Raw genomic sequence first — 23,675 nt, forward strand, 5'->3', positions numbered from 1 at the left:
GCAGGCCTTCTGTTTTAAATCTCTGGAAATTTAATTTTAGTGTATCTTTTAGTTGAATTGTGCTGTTGTGTGAAGCCGTTGCCTTTATATTTTGTTTAATCATTAGTTGAAACATTGAAAAATATTTAATTTCATGTGTGTCCACTAATCCCCCTGATCTGGAGGTGTAACATAATCTGCTGGTGTGTGTGTGTGTGTGTGTGTGTGTGTGTGTGTGTGTGTGTGTCTATCTATGTACAGAGGTTTCTGTGTCTATTTACAGTGCATTAAGTGTTAAATGCATTTGCAACAGTAAGTAAATCAGTGGATACTAAAATGAACTGATGGATTTTCTTAAACTTAAAAATGTTCAATGGTCTCTATTGCTGGCATTTTGTGGACAACTTTTGGTAAGTTTTCAGTGCTTATCTGTCTTCTTATTCTTCAACCTCTTAGTAACACTTCTAAAAGAAGGACATACTTAAATGACTTTATATTTTACAGGTTTTGACAATAATGGTGTTCTTATAGGCCCTCGAAGTACCCGGCACAGTAATCCTGAAGAACATGCAACATACTACTTCACTACCTTTTCAAAGGACATGTTGGTACAGGTTGGTTGATGTATTTGGATTCTTCCTTTCTTTATTTGCTGAATTTACTTCTGCTTGGAGGTAAATCATTGCCATTAGGATCATTTAGAATTTATTGCCCGACTCTTAAACAAAATACAAACAGACATACATATATGTATATACGTATGTATGTGTGTGAGTGTGTGTGTGTGTGTGTGTGTGTGTGTGTGTGTATGTATATGTATATGTATATATATATATATATATATATATATATATATATATATACATATACACACACACACACACACACACACACACACACACACACACACAGTGGATATAAAAAGTGTACACACCCTTGTTAAAATACTGGGTTTTTGTGATATAAAAAAATGAGCCAAAGAGAAGCGAGCCCCTGCAAGTATGGTAGCTGCACGGCTCCAAAAGTCCTTCAGCAAAACAAAAATACAGAGCCAGCAAACCGTGACATAAAGGTTTAATAGTATAAAAGTGGGAGAACAAGACAACAGACTGGTTTCAGCTATGAGTTTATCAAGCCTTCATCAGTGTATTGAATTTTAGTTACAACCATGTTTTGACTAAAAAATTTTTTTTTTTATTTTCAAAACAACTGTTATCTACAGATTAAAGGAACTGCCATAGGGGCCTCCTTTGCCCCCATATATGCTGATCTCTTCATGGCCTATATTGAGGAAGAGCTGATCTATGATAGGGCCCATAACATCTACATAGATAAGATCGACATTTGGATGACTGCTGGTTAGTATGGAGGTCTGATAGTATTTATCATCATGAGTTTGTTGAATACTTGAATCATAATAAATGGGTGATTGAGTTTACAGTTACCTTTGATATGAACAAAATCACTTTTCTGAATGTGTTATTAACCAGAAATGTTGATCACACATTAACAACTGAGGTTTACCGTAAACACCCCCAGTTCAACTCTCATCCTCCTCATATATGCAGAAACATCCCAAAGTCATAGTTTTTACGTATTAAAAGGATATGTTCAGATGCAGCCACTTATCATTCTTATTAGGAAGACTTAGCTATGAGATTCAAGCAGAGGGGCTACAAGAGAGGGGACATCTACTAGGCTAAACACTGGGCATCTAATCAAAACAGGATTTATTTACTTCAGTATAGGGACAAAACAACGGGCAACAATTCACCAACAAGATTAACCACTACTTATGGTAGGAATACGGATGTCCTACTCAACAGTGTATGTAGGCACTGGAATATCCTTTTAGCAGATACCAGGCTAACTGAAATTGTAGATGATTCATGTCATTTTTCTTTTAGAAGGGGCAGAAATCTTGGCTCATATATGAGTCATTATAAACATGTATATACATTTGATATGCACTCAACACAGACAACACTAGAAGGTAGGGTTTTGCAGGGTTTTTCCCATGTAGTCACTGTACTCATTGCAAAAGGATGTTGAAGACCAGGGAATTTACTAGCAAAAACACTGGGCAAGTGTTTAATATTTCATTTTTTGCAAATTGCCAGTCAGATTGGCTCATCTGTATGGCCACTTGCAGTTACTCTGCCTTTTATGTGTGACAGACCTCAAGACTAGTTAAATTCAGAATCTCAGAACACATAAGTATTATCAGGGTTAGAAAACCAACAAATGCTTTATATAAACTTACTGAAAAATGTCGCAATGCAGTTTTCAATTTCACTGTTATTGATAAAATACAAGGTAATAGAAATAATAAATCAGGTTGACATCAACTGCTAAACAACAAGGAGAAAAAATGGATCATCAAACTGGGTGCTTTATTTTCACCAGGACTTAATGAATATTTTTAATGTGTTAATAGAAATAATTCTTTCAATTAGCCTCTAGTGGTGGCATAATATGTAGGAGAATGGTTGTAACTACAATTCACTACACTGATGGAAGGCTTGATAAACTCCTAGCCAAAACCGGTCTGTTGTCTTGTTCTCCCACTTTTATACTATTAAACCTTTATGTCACGGTTTGCTGGCTCTGTATTTTTGTTTATATAAAAAAATGAGACCACAATAAATCATTTCAAAACTTTTCCCACCTTTAATGTGACCTATAACCTGTACAATTCAATTGAAAAACAAACAAATCTCTTAGGAGAAAAAATATAAAAAATAAAAAACATACAATAAGCAGGTTACATAAGTGTGCACACCCTTAAGCTAATACTTTGTTGAAGCACTTTTCGATTTAATTACAGCATTCAGTCTTCTTGGGTACACACCTGCCATCAATTAAAGAGACTCTGATTAACCCCAAATAAAGTTCAGCAGTCATAGTAGGATTTTCCTGACATTTACTCAGTTGCCTGCTACAGCAAAAGCCGTGGTTCACAGAAAGCTTGCAAAGCATCAAACGGATCTCGTTGAAAGGTATCAGTCAGGAGAAGGGTACAAAACAATTTCCACAGCATTAGCTGTACCATGGAACACAGTGAAGACAGTCATCAAAAAGTGGAGAAAATATGGGACAACAGTGACATTGCAAAGAACTAGACATCCCTCTAAAATTAATGAAAAGACAAGATGAAAACTGGTTAGGGAGGCTTCCAAGAGACCTACAGCAACACTGAAGGAGCTGCAGGAATTTCTGGCAAGTACTGGTAGTGTACTACATGTGACAACAATCTCTCGTATTCTCTCAATGTCTGGGCTATAGGGTAGGGTTGCAAGACGGAAGCCTTTTCTTACACAGAAAAACATCCAGGCCTGGCTGAAATTTGCAAAACAATACATCCAGTCTCCCAGAAGCATGTCGGAAAATGTGGTATGGTCTGATGAGACCAAGGTTGAACTTTTTGGCCACAATTCCAAAAGGAACGTTTGGCACAAAAACACTTTGCGTCACCAAAAGAACACCATCCCCATGGTGAAGCATAGTGGTGGCAGTATCATGCTTTGGGGTTGCTTTTCTTCAGCTGGAACCAAGGCTTTAGTGAAGGTGGAGGGAAATTATGAACAGTTCCAAATACCAGTTACTTTTGGCCCAAAACCTTCAGGCATCTGCTAGAAATCTGAAGATGAAGAGGAGTTTCACCTTTCAACATGACAATGACCCCAAGCATACATCCAAATCAACAAAAGAATGCCTTGACCAGAAGAAAATTAAAGTTTTGGAATGGCCCAGCCAGATCCCAGACCTAAATCCAATAGAAAATCTGTAGGGTGACCTGAAGAGGGCTGTGCACAAGAGATGCCCTCGCAATCTGACAGATTTGGAGTGGGCAAATATTGCCAAGTCAGGATGTGCCATGGTGATAGACTCTTACCCAAGAAGACTGAGTACTGAAATTAAATTAAAAGGTGCTTCAACAAAGTATTAGTTTAAGGGTGTGCACATGATATGTAAGACTGAATATAAGCTGATGTAATTTCTGTTTTACTGCTCTGCATTTTTATCTGACTGCAACACAAAGAACACTTATAAAACTTGGCAACCAGTATTTGCACACCTCAAGTGATGCAGGAGTCATATTTTCCATGGCTTTCTCCTTGTGCCTTAGTTACACTGCTATGTATTCACCATCTGGTCATAGGTACAAGATGTATCCCAAAATGTTAGAATTACAATAAAGTGGGCAAACTGAATTCTTTGAACCTATCCAGAAGATTCAGTTTCTAAGCAGAATAATAGGCTTTGTCGTATACAGATTTTTTTTTCCTTGGAAAAGGATTAGAGAATAGAATTTTTCACAAAGCTCTACAAGGAACAATTGACTCCAGCAAGAGAGTATTTCATAGCCTTTGTATACATTTCATCATCCATAGTTATATATGCAATGCTACACATAAATTTAACACATTTATCTCTTAAAACCTCTGTGGGAATCAAACTAAGCAGGTGTTTGAACAAATCCTTCCATAAAAATGCTACCCTTCTGGATGTGGCATAGTGGAAGAAAGCACAGTATCTCCTTCAGGGAATGCTGACCTTTCTCATCTTTCTTTCTGTCTCCGTCCAAGACTTGTTTTAGATTCCTCAACTTAATCTGGTGAGCTGTTTGCCAGTGCCTGTCATTAAAGGGGGGTTGTCCTATAAGTAATGAAACCTTCAGTATTTATTAGTGGTCAGCTAATGAAAGTTGGACAGACAAGTGTCCATCTCTATAAAAGAGAGCTGGGGAGGGATGTTGTACTTAGCTAGATCTGTTTGCTTCTCAAAATATTGCACATCTCACAAAATTATGCCCAAGGGCATCATAAGAGAAGGTACTGGTAGTATGTTTTACATTCATCGACCATTATGCATTTCTATTTAAGGCCCATAACTCAGAAAATATTAATGAAACAAGACAAAACTCACCTCTTTCTTATAGCTCCTGACTGGCAAAGAAGACAGTGGCTGTTGCTGCTTGTGCACATAATTGTACGGCCTTCATGCAGATGCAGTTACCATCCTTTCCACCCTTGGTGTTTCAAAAGAAATAGTGGCAATGTCCTTCCATATCACTGTTGCAGTATTCATAACCTAAGGGATCTCCTGCTAAGAATAGCCCGTCTGGCCAGTATACCAAAGCCTTTAGTATTTATAGATGCCATACGTCACACATACACTTTTCGCACAAAGCATAGGACGTAAAGATGATGTATGGATGCACACACTCAGAACTTCTTTTCAGCCAGTCCAAACAATGTCATTGAATGTTTGTCTATACACCCTTCTGCTGTGCTGGTTACCAAGTTGTGATTCAGATAAGTGCCCTGTTGGGGTTGTTTCTTTTCTTTTCTTTTTTATTTAGTGCTGTTGAATTCATGTCATCCAGAAAATGAAAATGTCAGTGTGGGAGGCAGATCCTCCATAAAGACTGTCACGACCAGTGTCTTTTCTCTTTGGGTGCTTCCCACAACCATACCTAGTGTTCTATCTGCCAGGCTTTTGTTCCTAAGACTCTACACAGTAGTCTCTCCTCTTTGTCTGATTACCTTGAAAACCAGCATCTTAAGCTGTTGGCTCAAGTTGCTGTGGTGGACTCTTCCTGTTCCAAGGGTCAGCCATCTGCCAAGAAAACGACCAAAATAATTTGGTCTGATACAGCTGCTGTCCAGCCTCCCCCGGACGTGTTTGTCTCTCAAGGTTAGTGAAAGCCCAGAGGATCATCCGGTGGTTGCCTTGGATTCCTCTGCTGCGACCCTGTTGGAGGCTGGCATGGATCCAGCTTCTCACATACCTCAGAGACTTTACAAATGTCTGCTCCCAATGTTGATGAGGAACCTCGGCTGGTTATAGCATAACCAAAGATTCTTTGCTTGTAATCACCTGTTCCTCTGTTTTTTGTCTTGAACACACATTTCTCTATTTTGTCAATATTGTTAAAGTTTTTTACCACTGTTTTTGTCAATTTGTATTAATTTGACTGAATGTGTTAAAGTGTACACTTCTGTAATGTTTTGTATCTTTATTCAGGAGCTTTTCTCCCCAGGACTCCATTGAAAACAGGTACTTCGGGCCCAATGGACAATCCTGGTAAATCAACTGTAAATAAGTAAATAAATAATAAAATTCCACAGATCCCTGCTATCTTTATTGAATGTTGCCAGGGGTTGGACCCCCCAAAATTGTTTCATGTGGATGTCCCACAGAAAAAGAAACAGAAAACCATGCATATTTCACCTGTAGTTAAGGATACCCAATGTGAATGTCAGCATTTTTACTCAGGATTTATTTAATTCTTTAATGGCTTTAAAGCCTCCTCAAGAAGTGTCTGTGTCTGCCTCCTCCCTGGTCTTCCACTCCTCTTAAAAGACCCAGGAAACTAGATTCTTCAGATGAGGGTCTGGATTCTGAGGAACAGTTTCTGGCTTACTCTTCTCAAACTCCTTCCCTCTTGGACTATGGTTCAGAGGAAGAAGATTCTAGTGTACCAGATTCCCTTTTGGAAGAGCTCTCTTTTGGTGATACTGTTGCCTGCATGATGGAGTTTAAGTGGGATTGTTCTTCTCCCCCTGTTTTTGCTGCCTTCCTGGATACCTTTTCAGCAGCTTCTGTCACCCAAGAAATCTGATAGATTTTTACAAGGTGCCAATTTCTTTATAAACACCCTTCTGCTGATCCTTCTGTAGTGTCTGTCTCTTCTGACAAACACTTCAAGCTGTTACTCTCTACCACATTGCTCCCTTCAGATAAGAATAATAGGGCTATGTAGAGGCTGGGCCAAAAGGTTAGACTGCTGCTACTCCATTCTTTCAGGCTCTCATCTTTCAGGCTCATATGACCACGTCTGTTTCTGACCTTCCTATTTTGAGGGGAAAGCTTCTGCCCTTTCCATGTTGGGCTATACCTCTCAAGTTGCTCACCATTATATCACATGCAGCTGCTGCCTTTGGTTCTGTTACAAGGTATTACTCTTGTCTTCATCTTCAGTCTTTGCCTGATGACATTAAGGCCAAACTGATGGATGTTCCTCTGGCTTTCTCTTATTTGTGTGATATGCTCCATGCTGGATTAACATATTCTTCAGTGAAAGCTCACCAATTAGCAAGTTCTGCTTGCCTGCCCATGACTCCTCCTCTGGCCTCTACATTTGAGGTCAACTAATTTCTTAAATGATTCCTTCATATTAGGCCTCCCAGGAAGCCAGTTCTGCCTTCCTGGGATCTCAGTTTTGTACTTGAAGAATTTACTTGGTCCCTTTTGAGCTCGCTTCTTTTGCTTCCTTGCAACATTGAACTTGGAAGACTGTTCTGTTCTTCATTTGGCCCTCACTTCAGCTAAGAGAGTGTCTGAACTTCAGCCTGGCACAGCTGTTCCTCCTTTCTTATTTTTTCACATAGACTGTATCTCTTTGTACTAATCCTTTTATACCTAAGGTGGTCAGTGAGTTGCCCCTTAATCATTTTATTCATCTTCCTTCCTTTTGTCCTTCTCTGTAGTCTGCCTGTGAGAAGTTTCTTCACACCTTGGATTTGCATAGACAACTCGGATGTTATTTGGATAAAACTAAATTTTTTTGCAAATTTGAGCAGCATTTTGTTTCCTTGCATCCTAGATCTTTGGGCTTGGATTTCTAGGGGCATTTCTTTTTGTCGTTCTTTTCATGGTAAATGTCTTTCCTCTTCAGTTGTTGTTGTTTGTCTTTCGGCTTTTCCCGGTTAGGGGTCGCCACAGCGGAACTCCGGTCCGCTAATGATTGGTAGTAGACTTTCACAATCGCCGAGGTGCCAGCTCGACGTTCACCCTTCAACGAAGGCACGCCCATGTACGCATGTCTTTTGAATGCACACCCAACTGTGGGGAGGACATGCAGACTCCACACAGAAGACAGTCCCCGCACTCCAGCCGAGAATCGAACAAGAGAACCTCTTGCTGTGAGGCAACAATGCTACCGCTGCACCACTGCGAATTCTAGGGCTGTTGCCTCCTCTGGTGCTTTTTTCATTGAAGCTATTTGGTCCTCTCTTCAAACTTTCAGTAAGCATTACAAGTTGGATGTTATTTCCAGGGCTAGAGTTGGCTTTGCCAGAGCTGTTTTGCATGGGTTTCTGGAGGGATCTTCTGTGCCGTCCTTCTGCCAGGCTTCTTGAATTTTTGTATTCTCCCTTAGGTTATGAATACTGTGACAATGGTATGGAAAGACATAGCACAGCTGTGTAAAAATCTTACCATTATAGTAGCTGTCCTTATTTTCACTGTTGTAATAATTACTCCTTCCCTCCAACCCCTTCTCCCTACCCCCTCTGCTTCAGCCTATTCTTTATTGCCCTTCTGGCCAAGAGGCTCTACTTTTTCTTGTTCAGGATGCACATGTTTTTCCTTGTCCCTAGGGACATTCTGTTCTTCTTGGTGCTTTTCTAATTCTGAGTGTGCATCTGTACATCACCTTTATGCCCTATTCTCTGCACAAGGAGCGTACATGTGATGTACAGCACCTATAAGTACTGCAGGCTTTGGTATAATGGTCCGGACATTGGGATCTCCTTGGCAGGAGATCCATTAGGTTATTAATACTGCAACACTGAAGAGAAAGACATTGCTGTTAGGGTAAGATTTTATACAACTGTTCTTTCTCTGTCTCAGCTTGACACCCCTCAAAATTAACAACATGGATGGCCGCCCTGTTGTTCAGGATAGGGAGACTATCTAAATGGATGCTAAACATTTTTATAGATTTTGGAAAACTTATCAGAAGAATGTACATTTATAAGTTCAAAAGGGTTTCAGCATGGGCTACAAGCCACAATATTCAGTTATTTGCTACTTTTATAACTTCTGGTTTGTATTACTTATAATGTGTTTCAGTTCTAGCTTACCCTTCCGTTAAGTCTTACAAACTGTTCTTGGATTAGCCTACTCCTCTTCCTTGACTTTACAGTCAGCAAGGCTTTCCCTAAGGTAAACATTACATTTAGGACCACCTGAGCATCGTTTAACATTGTTCTCAAACTGAAAGGCAATGTACCACATCTTGAAACAGTGCACTTAGTATATGTTAATTACTTCACAAAGTCTTAATTTTTCATGACAGGTATGTCTGTGAAAAGAATTTCTGAGTTGGAGGCCTTGATATTCTCTTAAATCTTTCTTGATTTTTCATCTTTCCAGACATCTTTGAAAATGCATCTCCCTTTTGTTCTTTGTGTATACTGAGAAAGTGCCTTAGTCCAGTGCATACAACTCAGTGTCTAGGAGACATTTATATACCTTAAAAGTTCATAAACAAATTGGATACTGTTTGGACAGAACTTTTGTTAATTATTAACGGTTCAGATCAGCTGTTTATTTCCTTTGCAAAAAAGAAGGCAATACTTGCTAGTTGGGAGACTGTAACATGCACTTTGCTTTATGTATTTGTTTGTACAGGTAAGAGAAATGGACTACCAGTATCTTTTTTAAGAGAAATGGACCACCATTACCCTTTTTAACTCATGACCTGCGTACATAGTAAAATATGACTAACCTTTCAGTGTTTTTTTAAACATCTTTATTAAATCCTCACATTTTAAACAGTAAAGTAAGTGTACATACATTAATAGCAAAGAAAACAAACCACAGTAATATTTTCCATTGTTATTGTCATGTTTTATTTTTAACAATTTTCATTCACCCAAACATTATATGCTTGTCATTCCTTCTCCTGAACACTAAATATATATTTCCACAAATTTCATTTATTTCTATGAAATGTGCTCCTTCACTTTTCTGACAGTCCCATTTATATTTATTGTATCTTGTTTACAATGTTTAATACTTCATTTACAGTTGGTGTAGATTTTGGTTTCCAGTTTCTTTTTGACAGCCAATAGTATTAAACTTTGTAAGATCTTACTGTGTGTAGACTATTCAGATTCTGTATCCAAGCTCAAAAGAATATTTTTCTTGGTTACAACCATTTGTTCTGCAAACATTCCTGACACAGAAAAGAAGTCTTTTTAATTTGCCAGCTCACTGCATTCCCAAAAAAATATGTTCCAAGTTAACTTTATCATCCCCAATACTCATCCTGCATTTGCTGTCTATCCAGTGAATAATTCTCTGACGTATCTCAAGGGTATAAAACAACTGGACTTTGTTGCATACGTTGGAGCCTTATAGATATCATCCAACTGTTCCCTTTTAAATTGCTTTTCCATTCTCTTTTCCCAATCTTTTCTAACCTCTGATTGATTCTCTTAGTTATCTTGCAGTATGGTGTATGCTGTATTAATAAGCCCTTTTTTAACACTAATTTTTATTCTAAACTCTGGTAGAAGCTCTGCCAGAGCCAGTCTTTCACTTGGCACTCCCCTATCCTTTCTGTCTGTCATCTGTTACAAAGGCTCTCTCATGAAAAGACTCTCCCTCGAAATGTTTCACAACACATAAATGTTCTTCTCTGGATGTATTAAGTATGAAGTATTATTTGCCTATAAAGGTAACTTTTCTTGAGTACCATACCAGTTATAGTCTTGATTTTTCATGAATCTCTTATTTTTCTGGTCAACAACTCTTAAGTGTCATTGTAAGTAACAGTGGGAAAGGATGACATCCCTGCTGAGATCCTCTGTTTAAACACAGTGTGTCTTGAGAGGAAACCTGCCACCTTAATTTTTGCCACCAGCCCTTCATAAATACTCCTTATTAACCAAAGTCCCAGCTATCTCTATTGAAGGATTTCTTTTCAAGGTTCAACAGTAATTGCAGTGTTTTCTTGCAGTCTGCTTCCCTCTGGGAGTCATCATTGTTGTATTAATATCAAATGTCTGCCTTTCCTCCACAAAACTACATTATGTATAGCGATCGACTTTGGTAACATCTTTACTAGTCTCTTAGCCAGTGTAGACATAAATACTTTAAAATCATTTAAACTTGATATGGGTCTATATGAAGCTGGGTGTGAAAGTTTGTTACCCTCTTTGGGTAATACAACCACCACGGCTTTTTTCCAAGATGCTGCCCTCCCCCTTAAAATACTGTTAAACAAATCCTACCCGATCTTTATCACTTTCTTCCCTCCTGACTTCCAGACTTCTACAGGAATACTTTCTGTTCCTGGAAACTTCCCTGTTTTTATTTCATGTCTTCTTAGTTGTTTATTGTTGGGCCTCGTCTTCCACAAACCTTGCCATAATTAAGTATTCCATAGATAATCCCACTTGTGTATTATCTTGGTTTCCATATTCCTTTGATTTGTAAAAGTTTTCATAATACTTATTAAATGACTATTAGCACTATAGGATGTCTGGTTAGTTTTGTTGTCATAGGCTCCCTAGGTTTAGCACCAGCCCTTTCTACTTTCTGCTGCTTAAGTCATTATTCTAAAAGTTTTTGCACAACAGAGTTATTGTCAAAACTAGATGTTCTTCATTCCACATTGCTGCAGTCCTAACTATTGGGGTAGTCCGCTGTCCAGTCGGCCCGAATACCAAAGTATATGGCTGACGTCGGTCAGGGCGCATTAGACTGACGTCAGTACGTCAGGGTACTAATGCGCATGACCGACGTCATATCCTCAGTCTTTTTTGCCGCATGGTCCGATGCAGAAGCAATTTTGCGAGTGCAGGTTGGTGTTCTGAAAGTTTCTGAAGTCAGAGTTTCAGACCGAATCAAAGTTGGCTAAGTACCCCGTTGGGGAATATTTTGTTTTTTTCTTGCCTCAGTATTTAACCGGATGTCAGAAAAAGTGAATAACTGTATTTCTTGTGGGAAACAGATACCTCATAGGGATTACCATACTTTGTGTATACCTTGTTTAGGGCCTGAGCACGACGTTGTTGGATGCCGCTCTTGTGCTAGATTTAACAAACGCACTATTAAGAGAAGGTTAGACTGTGCCAGGTTAGTTTTTGGGAAGCGTTGTAATTATAAAATGCCGTCGGAGGCTCCGACGCCCGCTTCGGCCAAAAAGCGCAAGGACAAAGCAGCAAAGCCTAGAGTGGAAGAACCGACAGTCCCAGACGTCAGATCTTTAGAAGGCTCAGTGGAGCCGGAGGTTTTGCCAGGTGTTTCTTTGGAGTCTCAGGGAGAGACTTTACTGTTACAGGATGTATCCTCAGGAAGTAGGCCAGGCTGAGGGGCTTCTCAGGTGGCTGTTCTTCCCTCTCTTCCTAAGGTGGTTAGAGCCTCCCCTTCTGTTTCCAAGGCTTCTTTGAGAGGCAGGCCAAGTTTAACTTCAGTGGGGTTTCTCCTAGTGCTTCAGGGTCTTTGCCTAAGAAACATATGCTTAAAATGGCAGAGGATTTGATTACTATGATTAGAGGTTCTATGCCCCCTCCTGATAAGAGGCCTAGGGTGGAACCTGAGTTTGAGAGTTTTGAGCAATGTTCGGAGGCTTCTGAGTCTTCGGCTGAAGACTTGCAGGAGTATCCTCCTTATTCTGATTCTGATGTGGATGATTCTACTCCTTCAGCTTCTCCTCCTGAGGATTTTTCATTTTCAGAGACTCTGCATTCCATGAGGGAGCATTTTAAATGGGAAGGTCAAGATTTCTCTGATTCCAGGAAGAGGCTTAGGGAATTCTTGTTTTTACCCCAGCATAGGCCTTTAGCTATACCTCCTGTTCTGAATGTGGTGGAAGATGTTTTGCAGAGGCTTCCCTCAATCCTGATTCTTTGCCTCCTGCCCCAGTTAAACCGGATAGGTACTATAGGGTGCCTGAAGCTCATAAGTATCTTTTAAGAGTCCTAGGGCAGACCCGAAACTGTCTCTCAGGGGCCTAAAGGTGTGAAGGCCTCTGTTGTTAAAAATCCTGTTCCTCCTGATAAAGAGGCAAGGGCTTTGGATAGATGGGGAAAGAAAGTGTATACTTCTTCCACTTTAGCCATGAGGGCGTTGAATTGTCAGTTTCACATGTTAAAATATCAGAATTATCTCCTTTCACAATTGAAATCTAAGGTGGATGCTCTGGCAGAAGGTATTGAGTGTAAAGAGTTGCAGGATTTAGTTCATGTGTCTGAACAGGTGGGTAAACATTCCTTGCAATGTGGTTTTGATGCTGTGCAGGCCTCCTCGAGGGTGGCTGCCACTGGTTCTGTTCTTCGTAGGCATGCCTGGTTGAGAGATCAGAATTTAGCTGAGCATGTTAAAACAAGGATTTTGGATGCTCCTTTGCAGTCTGATGTGTTGTTTGGTTCGCCTGTGGAAGCAGTCTTAAAGAAAATGGAGGACAAGGCTAAGTCTATGCAAACTGTTAAGGATTTTTTGCAGGTGCAGCCTCCGAAGTTTAGTAGAAATTGGCCTACTAAGGGATGGACTTATCCTGCTTATGATTCCCAGTCTAGGGGTAGGTCTAGACGTGGTAGGGGCAGAGCTCAAGGTTCTTTTAGGCCTAGGACAGTGAGTTCCCTGCTCAGACTTCTGGTGAGGGCAGGGGTCAGTCCTTTCGTAAGCAGACCCAATGACCTGCCTTTTCAGCTGCCAGTACATTCTCGCCTGGCAGCACCTTTGGGAGGAAGGCTGTCTCTTTTCAAAGAAAATTGCTATTTAATTACCCAAGACAGATGGGTTCTGGATATCATTCACCACGGTTACAGGTTTTATTTCCATACCATGCCTCCTTTCAAAGGCATGCCAGACATTCCTCCTCTACAAAGACAAGAGGCTCACAAGCAAATTTCTCTGTTGCTCCACATAGGGGCCATTCAGCCAGTTCCTGTGCCAGAAAGGGGCCTAGGATTTTATTCTCGCCTGTTCCTAGTACCGAAGAAGGGGAACACGTGGAGGCCAATTTTGGATTTATCTATCCTCAACACTTATCTGGACATTCCCAAGTTCAAAATGTTGACGTTACAACAGCTTTTACCTCTGCTGGGCAAGGATCACTGGATGGTAACTTTAGATCTCAAGGAAGCTTACCTTCATGTGCCTATAAGACTAAGTTGCAGGAAGTATCTGCTGAGCTGGAAATTCTCATTATCAGTTCTCTGCATTGCCCTTTGGCTTATCCACTGCGCCCAGAGTATTCACAAAGGTTCTGGCTCCAGTGATAGCTTACTTCAGGCTAAAAGGAATTCAAATCTATCCTTACTTGGACGACTGCCTGATTCTAGCTCAAGAAAAGGAAGACCTTCTACAGCATTTGGATTATGTCATAGCAGTGCTAAGATGCCTAGGGTATTCTGTGAACGAAATAAAGTCCAGTCTAGTACCCTCTCAAGACATGTGCTTTCTGGGTGTGAGACTGAATACAGCAGCCCAGATGGCCTTTTTAACCCCGGACAAACAAAAGAATCTTTCCAATTACTTCCATCAACTATCTCTTCAGTCCGGGCTGACTGCAAGGACAGTCCTTCAAGCCTTAGGGTTCATGGCATCTTGTATTCTGGTGCTTCCCAATGCCAAACTGCATATGAGGAAGCTGCAATGGTATCTCAAAATGTATGGACACAGCACTGCCAGGATTTGGACACTGTCATTCAAATAATACCTTGCATTCAAAAGGAATTTTTGTGGTGGGCTCAGGAATGTCACCTAAACAAGGGACTCTCTGTGACCCGCCAGAGGCGAGTCAGATTCTAACGACAGATGCCTCAGACATTGCTTGGGGAGCTCATCTAAATGGAAAGTGGATACAAGACAAGTGGCCTGCCAGACTACAGCATCTACATATCAACATGAAAGAGATGTTAGCAGTCCAGTTTGCATTAATGGCTTTCAAGGAGTTACTTCTTCCAGGGCAGGTGTTGATTCTAACAGACAACACAACTGTCATGTGGTACATCAACAAACAAGGGGAACACATTCTTACCCATTGTGCAGGCAAGCAATGATTTTATGGGAGACTGCGCCAGCTTGCAACTAACTCTTCAGGCAAGGTTTCTGCCGAGCACAGAACTCCTTAGCAGATGTGTTAAGCAGACAAATCATGGATCCCCACGAGTGGAAACTGGATCTTCATGTATTTCAAAAATTGACAGTGTCATGGGGAACTCCAGGCATAGATCTGTTCGCTTCTCCACTAAACCACCAGCTGCCAAAGTTTTGCACAAAGAGGTTTCATCACACAGCTTGGAAAGTGGATGCTCTTTCTTTCAGTTGGAAAAATCTTCATGTGTATGCTTTTCCACCTCTGCCTCTTCTCCCAAAGGTGCTTCTAAAGGTCAGACAAGACAAGCCAAGGATGATTTTAATAGCTCCAGATTGGCCTCGGCAGCACTGGTACCCATTACTGAGGAGTCTGGTAAGGAAGCCTCCATGGCCTTTACCCTTGATTCCACACCTGTTGTCTCAGAGGGGCGGTCACCTGCTCAATGTCAAGCTTCAATCTCTTCATCTAACAGCCTGGCATATTCTGTTTTGAAAGACAGCAGGTCTCAACTTCCTCAACAAGTTTTAAATGTGATTATGGAAGCCAGAAGACCTAGTACAAGGAAAGTGTACGCAGAAAAATGGAAGAGATTTTTATTTTGGAGTGCAGCAAACAATTTGGAGATTTCTGAGCCTAATTTGAGTGTGGCTCTTCAATATCTTACTGAGTTATTGGACAAAGGTTTGTCGTTCTTCCATTAAGATTCATGCTGCAGCAATTTCAGCTCACTATGATTGTGACCCACCATTGTTTTCGCATCCTTTGTTCAAGCAATTTCTTAGAGGGGCAAAGAATATAAGACCCCCACCTAGAGCTCCTACTCCTGCTTGGGATCTCAATTTTGTGTTGGAGAAACTTACTCTACAACCTTTTGAGCCTGCGGCTACTGCTGAATTGAAATATTTGTCATGGAAGACTGCTTTTTTGTTGGCCATTACTTCTGCAAGAAGGGTTTCTGAGTTGCAGGCCCTTATGGCGGTAGAGCCTTTTTTGATTTTTCATAAGGATAGGGTATCTTTACGTACTAATCCTTCCTTTATGCCTAAGGTGGTTTCTAGTGTGTCTTTAAACCAAACTATTCATTTGCCTACTTTTTATGCAGATCCCCAAAATAAAGGGGAAAAGATTTTGCACACTTTAGATGTACACAGGCAATTGCGTTATTATTTGAGCAGGACTAAGGATTTTAGGCAGTCTCAGCAGTTGTTTGTTTCTTTTGCTTTGGGTTCAGAGGACAAGCCTGTGTCAAAACAAACTATTTCTAGGTGGATTGGGTTTTGCATTGCATTTTGTTATTCCCATCATGGCAAGGAGATTCCAGCTGGAATTAGGCCTCATTCCACTAGGGCTACTGCCACTTCTACAGCATTTCTAAGGGGTGGCCACTAAGGATATTTTGGAGGCAGCTACTTGGAGTTCAGTGCATACTTTCTCTAAGCATTATCACCTTCCTCTCTACTCTAAGTCTAGGGCTGGTTTTGCCACAGCTATTTTGCAAGGCATGTTGTCAGTTCCTGCTTCCTTATGATTTGCCAGCCTCCCTTACCTCTGCTTTGGGATTCTACCCAATAGTTAGGACTGCAGCAATGTGGAATGAAGAACATAGTACAGTTTTGTACCTACCATAAATGTAGATGTTCGAGGATCCACATTGCTGCAGTCCAATTTACCCTCCCTCCTTCCCCTCTGTGTTAAGGGTGGTTGTGTAGGTGAGGTTATATTCTGGTAATTTTGTATATATTGTACATATTTTTGGTGCAGGTATGTTTGGAATTTTTGGTTTTGGCCTTAGCTTTTCAGGGTCTTCTGACATCTGGGGCAAGAAAAGACTGAGGATATGACGTCGGTCATGTGCATTAGTACCCTGACGTACTGACGTCAGTCTAATGCGCCCTGACCGACGTCAGCCATATACTTTGGTATTCGGGCTGACTGGACAGCGGACTACCCCAATAGTTAGGACTGCAGCAATGTGGATCCTCGAACATCTACATTTATGGTAGGTACAAAACTGTACTTTGCTTATCAGAAGCCTTCTAAACTTGTGCATATTATCCAAATATTCCCTTGTTTTTTCTTCTATGAAATTTCCCATTCTTCTGCAAAACTTCAATCCTTTCAACTCCTTAAATGAATTCCTGCTACTACTGCTGCCGCTCTTTCAAATTTTATCATGCTTTTAAATTCTGCTTTTTTATCCCACTCATTTGTATCCTTTCTGAAGTAATTTCTAGTTTCCTCTTATAACTCTGAAGTCATATCTACTGCTCATTCCTTAAATTCCTCTTTTTAATAGATAAACTTTAATTTGTTTATCATCACCCCTGCATCATTATCCTAGTTTTTATTGGTGCGTGATCTGGTATAGTTGATGGGTTGGGTCTATATTAGACCGTCGACAATTCAGTTCAGTGAACGGTATTTTCGGTGCACTTACATCTAACATGCCGCACTGAGATTGCGGTACAGTGAAGATCGGAACATTTTCGCTTTCCTCACTGTAGTGCAGTCTTGAAGTTTGTATATATAATTAGCGGGGTATGTGTGTGGGGGGGGTGCAGCCCCCCCCCAACAAGAGTGGAATTTGATGAACGGCATTTCGATGAAATGCCATTCATTGAAGTGGGTTTTCGTTGATTTAATGTCAACACAATGGATTGGCCTCAAAGCTTTTAGTTAAACACATATGCTCCTGTGAAATATATGTTCAATATATAGATCACTGTTCCAGTAGCCTGAGTTATTTGGGTCATGTGCCCTTGTGACAGTCCAGCCTTTAGAGCTTTTGGGCACCTTCCACCCCCTCTAACTGTATGGAATTTGATAGAGTGCAAATCCCATCAGAGCTTTTTTGCTGCTGAAGAGCACTATTTCTTTTGGCCCTATGAAACTGTCTGTGAGCTAGCATGACTTCTGGGCTTGGCAGATAAGTTACCTTTGGGGAAAACCTTCCACTGATATTAATTTTCTGAGGAAACTTGTGATTTTCTGACTAAAATGTGTTTGCTAGGAAACTGATTTCTTTTTTGACTGTCATTTGTTTTCTAAGTGAGTTTATCTCTAAATGCTTATGTGAAAAAAAATCTATTTTTAACAGAAGTTTCCTACAGACTTGTAAGATTTTGAATTTGTGGCAGGATGTTGTGCTTGTGGAAGACTGTCCATGATTAACTTAATTCAGTACCACTTTTTTCTACTTTTACCTTTACTGACTCATTCACATTTCTCTACACACTTTTGAGGTCTAATTTTTGGCTTACCTTTGGAGCAGATACCAGTTTGTATGGTTTTTACCTTTCTCTGTTCTCAAGACGAAAGTTGTTAAACAGTCTTTTGTTGTCAGGCCATTTCCAGTTGTGCCTGAGCTATTGGTTATTGTATCCTCTGTGGAAGCTCTTGGTTCCTTGGAATGCTCATCTTTATCACCTGGTCCTTCTGGTGTTGCATCTATGGTCACCAATGATCAGAGGATAGTCACAACGCCTGGAGACATATGATTGCCCTTAGTGGGCAGCTGAGAACCACTCTTATCGATTTCAGGGGAATGTGTGAGTTAAGGTTCTTCACCTAGCCTGAATATAGGTCTTGCATCTGGGATGAGTATGCCTTCTATAGGTCGGTCAATTTCCAGGGAGTTTCTCAGGAAAGATGAGCATAGTGAGAAAATATTCTGTCACTTATTTCTATTTCCACTGACAATTCAAACTAAGCTTAGTAGAACTCTTTAGTTATGTGTAGAAAAGATCACTCGATGTGGTCCGTAAATGTTTTTTTTTATTATTAATAACTAAGCTTTGTAACACTTATACATTAAAAAACAAAAACTCTTAAAGGTAGCGATATTACATAATGTATGATGTAATATTGCTGCCTTTAAGAGTTTTTGTGTTTGTTACAAAGTTCGTTATTAATAATAAAAAACCTTTTACGGACCACTCTGAGTGATCTTTTCTACCCGTAACTAAAAAGTTGTACTAAGCTTAGTTTGAATTATGATGATAATTATTCACACAGCAGAATTTTCTTGGTGCTCTTACTTGCTACATTGATCATAGTATTGATTAATTTATCAGATTTTCTTAAGGAAAGAAAAAAAAGAATTCCCTCTATTTCTCTGTCTTGGATTTTTAGTCAGAAGAGTAGGCATTTCAGGGGAATGGTGTTAATTTAGGAATTTCTTCTTTATTTATTACTTATTTATTTACATTTGTTTACCGGGAAATACTAACTGGACTCTGGTCCTTTTTCAGTGGAGGCCTGGGGAGAAAAGCTCCACAGAACAATAAATAAGCAGCAGAGTACTCAATTTTCCTTTTGGTTTTGGATTTTAGTCTAATAGCTTTATTATAATTTTGGTTTTGGATTTTAGTCTAAACCAGCTTTTGGCTTACTGTTTTGCAGATATACCAATATCTAGCTAGAGGCTAGGAATAAAGGTTGGATGTGTAGACAGATAGTACTAGGCTCAAATGAACTGTTCTAAACTTGTATACCTAAATCTTATATACAAATATTGCACTAAACTCAAACAGATATAAAGCAGAAGCTTCACACTAAGGTGGAACAAGCTAGAAGGGCTAATGGGATGGAAGGGGAAGATAGAGGAGTAAGAGAGGAGACTGAGTGAGTAGTATATGTGGTAGTGAGAGGAAGCTAGGTGCAGACTTCTTAATGTGAACAGTCCATTTCTGAAGAGAATATGTCTTCAGATTTCCCTCTTGAAAATATATCTTTTTCTGAGACTTGATCAGAAATGCAAGAGTTTTTTTTTTCCGTGGTAGCAGAATGAAATTCCTATTGCAAAGATAATGTATTATGATTTGTTACAGTTGGGTATGCCTACGTCGACTGCTGTTCCTTTTGTGTTGCCTGCTTTAGAAAAGTTTTTCTTACTTGCATCTAAGTTGCTTAACAGCCTTCCTCCTTCATCTGGGAAGTTTCATAGGCTCTACAGTTTGACACAGACTCATAAGTATTTATTTTCCAGCCCTGAAGCAGGTCCACCAGTCTTCTCCTTGTATCTAAAGTTGTTATTACTAAATAGATTACTGCTGTTCGCTCCAGTCTCACTCACAAGAATTTGAAAGCTTTTGATAAGTTGGGGAAGAAAGTTTATTTTTCTGCTGTTTTATCTTTCATGATTTAAACTGTCAAGCTCATATGTTTAAGTATTTGTTTTTATCATTTGAGAAAGTGCAATGTTAATTGTTAATCTTCCGTATTCTGAAGTAAAAATCATTTAATTATCTCACTAACGTCTGCTTCTCACATTACTAAGCTTGTTGTAAAGTGTGCCTATGATGCTGCTGATTCTTCCTCCAGAGCTGCTGCCTCTGGTTCAATAATGAGAAGATGTTCTTAGTGTTTCACTGTTGCAGTCATTACATTTGGGTAATCTGCTGGCAGGTTGCCTTCAGTCGGTCTGAATTCCAAAGTCTTGGGTCCTGTGTCGGTTGCTGTCTTCTCTTCCATGACGTCAGGTCATCAGGGGTATAAAACATGCAGCCAACGCCATTTTCTTTAGTCTTTCTTGCCGCACGGTGTCCGAAGCAGAAGCATTTCGCAAGTGCCGGTCGGCTGACTACTGAAATATTCGCGTTTGAGTTTCAGAACCGAAGTCTTCAATAAAGCTAAGTACCCCGTTGGGGAAACTTTTTTCTTGCTTTTTACCGATGTCAGAAAAGGTTAATAATTGTATTACTTATTGGAAGCAAATACCTCATAAGGATTTCCATTTATACTGTATTCCTTGCCTAGGCCATGACCACAACGTCCCTGGCTGTCGGTTTTGTGCTAGATTTAACCAATGCTCTATTAAGCATCGGTATACTTTTGCATCAAAGTATTTTGGCAACAGATTTAACTACCCAGAAATGACATCTGATAGCAATCAGACTACCGGAGTACATAAAAAACACAAAGAAAAGGACAGAAAAAGGCAGTAGAGATCCAAAACCGACGATGAAGCTTCTCCTAAGCGAGTCGCTGGTTCGCTGGTACTCAGTGATGCACTTTCACAGCCCCTGATACCCGCTACTTTTGAGTCGCAGGCCTCTACTGACACCCATGTGGACTCGGGCATGCTGCAAGATACTCAAGGTATTGGGCCGACGAATATATCTCCCTCAGATGGGTCTGGAGCCGCTGAGCAGGCACCGGCTTCTGAGGGTGTATTCAGACCTCAAACATTTTTACATCAAACCGACGAAAGCTGCAAAACCAAAGGTAAAGACAGCTTCTAAAACTAAAAAAAACGACGCCTGAGCCACGTGCACAGGCCTCTATGCCTAAAAAACAGATGATCAAAATGGCTGAAGACCTTATTACGTTGATCAGGGGTACCCATCCCCCTCCAGATAAGAGGCCTAGGCAAGACACTGACTATGAATCTTCAGATCAGGTTTCTATTTCTTCTGATTCTTCTTCTGATCAGGAATTATCTTTACCTTCTTATGAGGATTTTGAGGCTGAGGAATCTATTCTATCTGCATCTCCTCCTGAGGATTGTTCTTTTGGGGAAACCTTGCATACTTTGAGGAAGGATTTTCACTGGGAGAGTCAAGACTTCTCAGAATCAAAAAAGAGACTCAGGGATTTCCTCCTTCCCCCTCAGCACAAGGCTTTAGCCATTCCCCTTGTGTTAGACATTGTGGATGATGTTTTTTCAGAGTCAAGCCTGATCCCTGATTCTTTACCTCCGGCTCCCAGTAAGCCTGATGGGTATTACAGGGTCCCAAGACTCTCATAAATTTTTATTTAGAAACCCTGCTGCTGATCCTGAAACTATTTCACAGGGTCCTAAGGGAGTTAAGGCCTCAACAGCAAAAAACCCTACCCCCTCCGACAGAGATTCCAGGGCGCTGGACAGATGGGGAAAAAAGGTTTATACTTCTGCAACCTTGGCAATCAGGGCCTTAAACTGTCAATTTCATATGCTTAAGTACCAACAACATGTTATGGGATTGCTGAAACAGAAAATGATGTTGATTTCACAATGTGCAGAAAATAAGGAATTATTGCATGCAGCTGAACAAGTTGGAAAGCATACTTTGCAATGTGGTTTTGATTCTTTAGAGGCCTTTTGCAGGGCTGCAGTTACTGGATCTGTGATTAGGAGGCATGCGTGGTTAAAGGAACAAAATTTGCCAGATCATGTTAAAGCTAAATTACTAGATGCACCTTTACAGCATGATTCCCTGTTTGGTATTAAGGCAGAAGAGGTTTTAAAGAAAATGGAAGACAAAGCTAAGTCTATGCAAACTGTTAAAGATTTTTTACAAGTGCAGCCACCTAGATTCAGTAGACACTGGCCTACAAAAAATTGGTCCTTTCCTGTGTCAGACAGAGCTCAAAGGGGCAAATCCAGATGCCCTAAGGGTTCCAGGTACCAAGCTCAAGACTCGTACAGGTCAAAGCAATGGGGCGCATCCACCTCCAAATCTGGAGGAGATAAAGCGCAAACCTACAGAAAGCAATCCCAATGACTTCTCTCTGCCTACACCAAGCACTTATCTTTTGGCAGCACCCATAGGGGGAAAATTAGCACTTTTTGCTCAAAATTGGCAGTTAATAACCCAGGACAAGTGGGTACTGAACATCGTATCACAGAGATACAGATTCCATTTCCACACTCTGCCAATGACAAATGGTTGGCCAGACCTGCCAAAAAAACAATGGGCAGAGGCACCAAAGCAGGTTATGTCCCTCATGGATATGGGGGCCATTCAGATAGTACCAGAACAGGAAAAAGGACAAGGTTTTTACTCAAGACTGTTCTTGGTACCCAGAAAGGACAAGGCCTGGCGGCCAATACTGGATTTATCGATTTTGAACACATACCTGGACATTCCAAAATTCAAAATGCTCACTTTGCAACAGCTTCTGCCCATGCTGGACAAGAATGCTTGGCTGGTGACATTAGACTTGAGGCATACATGCATGTCCCAATAAGACAGTCGTGCAGAAGATACCTCAGATTCAAGGCTGGCTTAATGCATTACCAATTCTCTGCACTGCCCTTTGGCTTATCTACTGTGCCCAGGGTCACTTTACAAAGTGCCTGGCACCAGTGATTGCATTTTGCAGACAAAGAAGTATATTTTGCAGACAAAGAAGTATTCAAATATATCCATACTTGGACGACTGTCTCATTCAAGCAGAGAACAAGAACACTGTTCCACAACACCTGGCATTTGTGAAAAGGCTTCTAGCATGCCTAGGGTACATAATAAACAAAAAGAAATCACAACGGGTACCCTCTCAAAAGATAACATTCCTGGGTGCAAGCTTGCATACAACTGCCCAGATGGTTTACCTCACACCAGCCAAACAAAGGCAACTGACTACTTACTTCAAACTGATGGCAACAAAAACACAGTCTTCTCCAAGACAAATTCTGCAGGCTCTGGGCTTCATGGCATCCTACATCCTACTAATTCCATATGCAAGACTGCATATGAGGAAACTTCAGTGGTACCTAAAAGGTTTATGGAGTCAGCATTCACACAGTCTGGAAGCAATGATTCCTCTCATCTCCTGCCTGCAACAGGAGTTTCTATGGTAGGCAAAGGCCTGTTACCAAAACATGGGACGGCCCTTCACTCTACCCCCTGCCAGCCAATCCTTAACAACAGACGCATCAGATTATGCCTGGGGGGCCCACATGGCAGGAAGATGCATTCAAGGCATATGGGCACCAAATCAAGTACATCTACATATCAGTCAGAAAGAGATGCTTGCCGTTCAGAATGCCCTAACAGCATTCAAGGACTTACTTCATCCAGGACAACTACTGGTAAAGACGGACAACACCACAGTCATGTGGTATATAAACAAGCAAGGGGGCACGCAC

The 23,675-nt window shown here is 40.6% G+C and overlaps 1 protein-coding gene across 1 annotated transcript in view; it reads left to right on the forward strand.

Moving 5' to 3' along the window:
• The window catches only part of DOP1A (DOP1 leucine zipper like protein A), a 2,183,138-nt gene that overhangs the window by 852,722 nt on the left and 1,306,741 nt on the right, over nucleotides 1-23,675 (forward strand). The window contains exon 8 of the mRNA XM_044073353.1: nucleotides 484-593. Within this exon, the coding sequence (XP_043929288.1) occupies nucleotides 484-593 (110 nt within the window). The remainder of the gene's footprint in view (nucleotides 1-483; nucleotides 594-23,675) is intronic.

This window comes from Protopterus annectens, chromosome 1.part1, assembly GCF_019279795.1.
Source record: "Protopterus annectens isolate FY-2018-M chromosome 1.part1, PAN1.0, whole genome shotgun sequence".
NCBI lineage: Eukaryota > Metazoa > Chordata > Ceratodontiformes > Protopteridae > Protopterus > Protopterus annectens.